At 34.7% G+C, this 8601-nt stretch overlaps 1 protein-coding gene across 1 annotated transcript; it reads right to left on the bottom strand.

The window, feature by feature from the left end:
- Positions 1-993: 993 nt before the first annotated feature.
- LOC130656596 (eukaryotic initiation factor 4A-III) lies at positions 994-6351 on the bottom strand. The gene is made up of 12 exons (XM_057459485.1): positions 6181-6351; positions 4081-4153; positions 3777-3843; positions 3489-3551; positions 3274-3406; positions 2756-2836; positions 2616-2668; positions 2373-2461; positions 1960-2214; positions 1745-1852; positions 1306-1433; positions 994-1191 (listed from the first exon to the last, which is right to left on the bottom strand). Exons 1-12 carry the CDS (start codon positions 6329-6331, stop codon positions 1175-1177), a joined length of 1218 nt encoding a protein of 405 aa, XP_057315468.1. The 5' UTR covers positions 6332-6351; the 3' UTR covers positions 994-1174.
- Between the last annotated feature and the right edge of the window lie 2250 nt (positions 6352-8601).

The following is an 8601-nucleotide window of genomic DNA, read 5'->3' as shown; positions in this document are numbered from 1 at the left end:
TTATCTGATCGTTTGGTTATCGCGAAAGGATAAACTGCCGTATCTCGTATACATACTAAATTTCATTCCTAAGGCTTTTTTCACTTTCTGGTATTTCGCTTGTGCGATCACACATTGAAGGGAAGGCTCTGAGGTACACCAGGAGCCTTAGCTACATACAACTACCTCGTTCCCAGGGCATTTTGCGAATGAGAACGTCTGTTGTAACTGATTATCTCTTGACACAACCTCGTTTCACATAACAAAATGAATAAGGGGCGAAGTTAAAAGATACAAGGTAAAATATAACGATGGACAGTTCGCTCTCCTCGACATGAAATGAAGTGTAGTACGAATCTGCTAATTCGAGCACGTCGGGATCAAAATATGTTCGAAATAAACAGCAGAAAACAGGATTTTTATAAAGCAGGAAATACTTTAAGGAAAATTGGCAATGGCAAGTCCTCATATTTAACAAAAAAAAGGATTTAAGGACATTCGATGAAATTTTTCAATTCATACTTTTTTTCAATGAAGAAAAAAAAACAATTTAGCGGGAATCAATTTTCACGAATAAGGAGTTTCCCAATAAATTTTTTAGGGAATTTTTTTTGCGAAACAACAAACAAATTTCAATTCCTTAAAGTAGCCGGTGTATGAGGGTATAAGGTTAGTATAAGGTTATGTATTTACGGATTCTTTGCGTTATTGTAAGTTGGCTCGATTTCCGCTTTAAAATAAACATGTCGCCGCAGAAAAAATTCAAAATCGAGGTTTTTGTACTGAGACAAAAACTATGTACTAAAAATGTAACAATAACCACAAGAGGTCCGTAGAAAATTTTTCCAATCGTCTGACCATTTACATTTTTGCTACAGTACGGCTCAATTCAGCTTTTTAAAACTTCGAGAAACTTACCGACTTAGCCAAAGCAGGACTATTAACCAATCATTGGCAAGCTTTTTCTTCCTGGCTGCGCTTTAGTACACCTGATCAGAAAAAGCTACACAAAAATTTGGTAAAATCTACTGTGTTTTTAAGTTACTAATTAAACACACGTTTATATATACATAAATCAAAGCATTTTTTTCGACATGTCGATAAGCTAATGCGGGAGAGGAACGGCTGTTGATCCTTCAACCAAGTTTAATCCTCATGTTATGAATTTCTCTTTGCACTGTTAATTCGGCCGTAACTAAATCAAGTCGGCAACTAAAACGAAAAAAGACCATTTAAAAGAAAGCGTGTATAAAGCAAGTTAGCTGCAATAATGCAAACGTTTTACAGCAATGTAAAAAGATGGCTTGCTCAGATACACAAACTTACCGTTCATGGGCATCTCGTCAATTTGGGTACTGTAATATTGCTCGATGTCTCGTAACACGCGAATATCGTCGCTTTTTACGAAATTAATGGCTACACCTTTACGACCATATCGGCCGGATCGACCAATTCTATAAAACAACAATACTTTAAGAGAAAAAACTTTTGAGAACTAACTTCCGACAAATTTTCGTGAAAAACTTTCGAATATTTGAGAATTTCAACTATACCTCAAGGGTGTAGAATTTTCGCGGTTTGCAATTCACCATGGATTTTTTTAACAGAAAGTTTTAGCGGGGATGAACTTTCGCGTTTTGCAACGTAGGTATGTTTTGCAAAAGAAACTTGAAAATAGGGTCAAATGATCGCGAAAGTTTTTTTTACAATATTCTTAATTTCGTAATTTATTCTTAGTCCAAAAATGGTAAAATTTATTTCTCACCTGTGAATGTATAACTCACGATTGTTTGGTAGGTCGTAATTTATAACCAACGACACTTGAGGAACGTCCAAACCACGTGACCATACATCAGTGGAGATCAAAACACGACTAAAAAGATCATGACAAAAGATAGTACACTGATAAAATCTTGTTCGTTTTTTTTTTAATTCAGTAAAATTTAAGAAATTTTAGAAACGAAGAGAACTATTTCTCACCTTGAACCCGACCTAAATTCCTTCATGATAGATTCACGTTCTTTTTGCGGCATGTCGCCGTGCATTGAAACGACAGTGAAGTTCGCCTCGCGCATTTTCTCAGTTAGCCAGTCTACCTTACGTTTGGTGTTGCAGAATATAACGGCTTGGGTAATCGTCAGCGTGTCGTATAAATCGCACAGGGTGTCGAATTTCCATTCTTCCCTTTCAACGGCAACGAAAAATTGCTTGATTCCTTCTAACGTCAACTCATCACTAGGTAGAGAAAATTAAAAAATATTGATATACAGCTACAGGAAACCACAACTAACACCTTCACAGAACCTCCTGTACATAGCACTTTGTATTGGCGTACAGTCAAATTCAAACCAAATTATGATCGCAGCATTTGAACTTAAAAAATATGTACGTACCGTTTCACAAGTATACGGATCGGGTCTGTCATAAACTTTCGAGTCATTTCTAAGATTTCGTGTGGTAGCGTGGCACTAACGAGTACAACCTAAAATCAAGAAAAATGTTTGAAATCTTTTTAAGACAAGGTGATAGTTTTCTATTTTTCTGTCGCGAAAAGTAAACAGGAAAAATTATAGTATAAGAATGTACAAAATGCAATAACATTAAATAAAATGTTCAAAATATCTACTATGCATTACCTGCGTTGCTGGAGGTAAGAATCGGTATACGTCATAAATCTGTTCTTTAAACCCTAAACAGAAGAAACTTTGCAGCTACAACACATTAAAACAACAAAAACACAACGAAACTCAAAAATCAATAAAATAATTCATATTACCTTTGTTCAACATTTCATCGGACTCATCGAGAATCAACATTTTGATTGATCGAGTACGGAGATTACGTCGTTTGATCATGTCTAAATAGCATTGTTAAACTTATTTTAGTTCAAGGCATACTTTATTGGGAGGTATATTATTGTGTGGTGCTAAGTTTGTGGAATCACTCGAAATTGATTGATTTGCCATGTTCTAAACACCATCGCTTTTGAAGTTGTCAGTAAAAAATATTTATTTATTTTGGGGGGTTTGGGACAAACGAGATTTCTTGTAATTTCAGAAAAACTCTGAAATACTTTTATAAACACTTCTACTCGCAAAAATTTTTCAAAATAAGGTATCAAATTGTTACAAAGGTCAAATTTTTAACCTAAGGTTTCCTTTAAAAGTGCCCCAAACATTAAAGAGAACTGATATCATATATTGGGGACAGGGAAAAGTATAAACATTTTTAATTCTTAACGTTAACAAAGTGATTTTACTTTAATCGAAACAACAACAGAATATTAGAACTAACCGAAAACGCGACCAGGTGTTCCAGAGACAATGTGTTGACCGTAATCAAGCTTCCGAATATCTTCACCAATATTGGTACCACCAATGCATGAATGACACTGTACACTCATGTAATCTCCTAAAGCAAGGACCACCTAAAATGTAAAAGAAACAGATAGAAATTATTACCTACAATAAGAAATTTTAGCCACATGAATTTATAAGTACTGTATATACCTTTTGAATTTGTCCAGCCAATTCACGAGTGGGTGACAATATAAGAACTTGTGTTTCACGCAACTAAAATATAATTATATTTATAACTATAATTAACCAACAAACATCAAATGCCAACACTAAGAAACAATTTAAGATGTTCAACATATTGAGACAAAAAATAATTGTTTGCCCGTGACTTTTCTGAGGGTCACGTTTTTAGATCAAAACTGTTGTTACTGTTGATGTTCCATTTGTATAACAGTTTAAAAAAATAAATAAAAAAAGTTAACTGTAGGTGGTGCTTACCCTGGTATCAACTTTTTGCAGTGCAGAAATTGAAAATGTAGCTGTCTTTCCTGTTCCTGACTGTGCCCTGGGTTTTAAAAAAGATTTTTCAAATTACATATGTACAGCTTTCTGTAAGGGAAAACACACAAAACATGAAACATGCTTGGCTTGAAAACACAATTGTAAGATGATATTCAATAGTGCTATAACAAAATATGCATTTAACCTTTATATGTCCTGATTTTGGAACATAGGTTCACATAGGTGAAATAATTTATATTTTACATGGTTAATCATGCAAGAAGCGTGTAAATAAACTTACTGTGCAATAACATCTCTTCCCTTTATTATTGGCAGAATTGCTCTTTGTTGAATAGCTGAGGGTCGCTCAAAACCTAGAGAGATGCACAGAACATTAACACATCATGGTAACACTTTTTAGTTTGCGTAACCCTAAAGATGGCATGACATGACATCCACCATGTTCAATCCATAAAAAGAATGATACAGATATTAAAAAAATTAACAGATTTGTTAAACAAATCTTTAACTCATGTTGGATTCTTTTAATTCCAAAACACTTGTAAACAGCACTAAGTATTTTAATTGTCACCAAAAAAAATTTACAATTCCCGGATTGACCAAGCAGTGATGCGAACAAACGTTCAAGTTCACTTTACTTCTTCTTTTTTCAATTTTTCAAAAGAAACAATAACCCACATTTGGTTTGAAATTACACATACAGAACAACACATGCCTGTCTATGGTTTTTGACATAGTTTTTAACATAGTTCACATGATATGCAGGCCTATCAATAAATGGAGAGTGATTGCTCTTGCTCACGCAAAGACCCGCTTAATTTGAAAAAATTAGCTGAGCCATTAATTGCTCCCCTAATTCCACAAAAAGTTTAAATGGCTGAGCAATATCAATTATCACAGGGAAATCAATGCTATCTTTATTATTATTTACAGCAAAAAATAACCAAAATAGATAAAAAAAACACTTTGGAAGAAACTGAAAAGTTGCTGTAATCACAAGAACTTTGTTATTATACTGAAACAAACTTTATTTACTTTTCACAAATTACATCAGAAGTTTATTTAAATTGTATAAAAATTTATACGATCTTTCAGCTAATTGAGATGATATGAACGATTACAAAGCCAACACCCAGTGCATTTACATAAAAATCAACCAATAACCCTCAGCCTTGTCTCTGTCCCTTAGTCTATTGTTTTGTTGGGTCTTTTTCTCACTTATAGAACGAACATAATCGGGACAGGCTGACTTATGTGCAACACTTTTACGTTATTCCTCACTTATAGAACGAACATAATCGGGGACAACCAGATTTTATATCATTCGCGACAAGCAATTTACCTTTTGAGCAATCCTCCGAATTACAGTTGTTACGTCCGAATGTTATTTCGATAGGGGGCTGCGAAGAGGGTGCCGATAAGCCGCAAACGCCCGCATATATACGGGCGAGTTCGGGGGACTTTTTAAATACAATTGGCGGCTGTCCCCCGAAACCGCCCACACTTTCCTGAACTCACCCGGAACATTCCCGAAATGCATTTCCTTGTAACAAACCATGCAGACAATGGTTGGGAAGAAGGCGCTTGAAGAGAAAGGAGTTATTAAAGTTTATATATAAGTTATTTATAAAGTAAACTTTTTCAAAAATCATCAAAAACAGTTCTTCTAAGAACTTCACTACGACATAGTAAGTTTATTTTAATTTTTATAGTTTTTTTGAATCATATATTAGTGTCTTTTTTCTTTCTTTGGGGCATTGTTCGGGTCTATGCAGTTTTTTCGGGCGAATACTTGAATTTTTTTCAAAACGCCGAACTCGCCCGAAAACGCCAGCACTTTTTACGGCATATGCGGCTTATCGGCACCCTTGTGGACTGCGCTGCGCTACTCAGTGCTATATTTTCCTGCTTCGCATTTATACGGCAATACAAGCGAAAACTATGGGAACAACATTGACTGACAAAAATCGAACTTGAAAGGGAGGCTAAAAATACAGCTGGCGTACATTTAAAACGAATAACAAAATATGGCTGCGAAATATAGTATTTTTGTAAGTTTTTGGGAAAAATTTTTGTCCGACCGACCGACTCACTTTTGTAATTAGAAATGACGCTAACCAACATATTTTCAACGATGGCCTAATTTGTCAATGTTTAATTCACAAAAGTTCAGAGAAAATACCTATCACAGCCTGTCTATCTAACCATTATATTAGCCTTCATAATCCCCTCACCACCACATAATCAGAGCAAAAAAACATAATCGAGCCATGCGTACATAATCCTGTTTATAAACAGGCCGTTTTCGCAATCCGGGCTGAACAAAACTACGATGGCATTCTAAAAATGTTTTGATGCGTAATAATTTGAAGTTAATTACCGTATGCGAATATTCCACGGATGAGGTCTTCCCTCAGTTTCATTTGGTCGAAAGTTCGTGTAACTTTAACTTCTTCTGATGTTTCAAACACGAGTTTAGAGTCATCATCATCTTCTGTTTCTATAACATGCCGTCTTGTTTCCTCCGCCATCTTGAAAGTGAAAGAATTAAAAGCGTCGAAGGTTGTAGTAGGCTACCGTACTAAAATAAAAAACCCTGATCGTGTCGTGTTGGGTATCAAACTAAAATTAGCTTCAAAACAAACAGGAGCAGAAGAGAAACGAGAAAAAAGAACGGAACAGACAGAAAATTTAATGAAATAACTTAATTTCCTTAATTATACACTAACAATTATTGATATGTATCTTTTATCGACTTTGTTCCAATTTGGATTTGATACTATTAGCTACGTTGTTCTGGCAGGGAGTTATACTGCAAGAAGATTTGTTTGGAAGACTGCCAATAAAGTTTACAAAAAAAGTATTTTTACATTCGTTTAGCTAGGTAAAAACAACAGCCAGACCGTATAAAAGAAATTTTAATTAGGGATTACCTCTATGATTAAAAAGATCAATAATTGTTAACTTTAATATGGCTACCTAGCTTTAAAAAAAACTGTGTAAGACAAAAAAAATTTTTGTTTCTTGCTGGCTTTACCACAGTTGAAACTTTAGAATGCGAAAAAACTAAAAACTTCGTGTTATTTTTTATGAAAATATAGCTATGCGTTTTGCAAAGCTTTGTCCAAACATTTATGCAGAAGTAATTTTGTTATTTGAGGCTTTCATAAAGCCTTGTATGTTAAAGATTTTTAAAGAAATGTTTCAGGGTCAAGTAAGGGAAATTAAAGGTTTTTCTCCCATTGATTGTTTCAATTAGATTTTTTCAATTTGTATAATTTTTTTTAAAACATTTAGCTGACTTTTATGTTGAATTTTTTTTTTTCAAAAATCTTCTTTCCAATTTATTTCCTTTTGTTTCAATTTTTTTTAACAGTTTGTTAAACTCGTTTCTGTTTAAACTGTTTTAAAATCACTTTGAACATAACACGTTGTATTTATCACACAAACCCTAACGCTGCCCTAAAGAAATGTTACTAAGTTATGCGCAAATATTCTTTATCATAGTTTGTTCAGTAAACACTAACACAGAAGTGTAGAAAACCAAAATATTCCGTACATCATCATCATCATCATCATTTTCGGATTAACGCTCGTTTTCCATGCTGGCATGGGTTGGTCAGGATATATTAATGACCCTCTTCCAATCTGATCTAGACTGTGTTATATAAAAACTCAACAATAACTCCCATGAACTCCATCGACAGCGCTTCTATGACTAGAACAAACAACAAAGGACTAAGTACAGAACCCTTATGTACACCAACATTTACACTAAATTCATCACTAAATGAATCGTTAATCCTGACATGACTTCTAGTATTGCTGTACATAGACTGTACCATCGTAACTAGCCACCCATCCACACCTAATTTTCTCATAGCCCATCAAATAACTTTACGTGGCAATCTATCAAAAAGCTTTCTCTAAATCTACAAAGGCAAAATAGAGATTCTTTCTCTTTCCTAAATACTTCTCCTGAAGCTGTCTGAATAAAAATATTGCATCTGTTGTGCCACGCCCTGGAACAAAACCAAATTGCATCTTATCTATATCAATTCTTTCTCTAAGTAGCTTATCAATCACTCTTTCAATAACTTTCATTACTTGATCAATCAACTTCAAACCTCTATAGTTACCCCTTTCTAATGCATCACCCTTGCCCTTGAAACAATTCACTATTACACTGGACTGCCACTCACTCGGGATAGCACCATCCTTTATAATCTGATTAGCGAGACTTGTAATAAGCTCAACTCCAATATATTCAGATGCTTTTACCATCTCTGCAACAATATACCTGATACTCCTGCAGCCTTGCCAATCTTCAATTTCCTAATAGCCTCCACTACCCATTCTGTCTTGATCTGCATATCTGGCCCTTCTACAACATCATCATCAGACAAATTATCCTTATCCCAATCAAACTCAGTGTTAGCAACCTGTGATAATAATTCTTCCCAGCTACCCTTTTCTCCTCCTCTGTGCTAGCCAAAACACCTTCATCATTATGTATACACTTCTCACCTACAACATCTTGATTAGTCTTCTTCATTTTCTTTGCTATCTTGAATACCTCATTGCGCTGGTCTTCCCTTCTTAACACATCTGCAAATCTGTTTCTCTCTGCTTCTGATTTTGCCTTATACGCTGCTGTACGAGCACGACGTTTAGTTTCTAAATAAATTTTTTTACCACCATCTGACTTCTACTGTTTCCAAAGTTTTCTCTTTTCCTTTTTACACTGGTCAACCTCATTATTCCACCACAGATCTGTCTATGTCTAGCTGGTCCTTTCGTT

The sequence above is a fragment of the Hydractinia symbiolongicarpus genome, chromosome 9, assembly GCF_029227915.1.
Source record: "Hydractinia symbiolongicarpus strain clone_291-10 chromosome 9, HSymV2.1, whole genome shotgun sequence".
In the NCBI taxonomy this organism is placed as follows: domain Eukaryota; kingdom Metazoa; phylum Cnidaria; class Hydrozoa; order Anthoathecata; family Hydractiniidae; genus Hydractinia; species Hydractinia symbiolongicarpus.
Note: the sequence above shows the minus strand (reverse complement) of the source record. Positions and strands in the feature narration are given on the sequence as shown.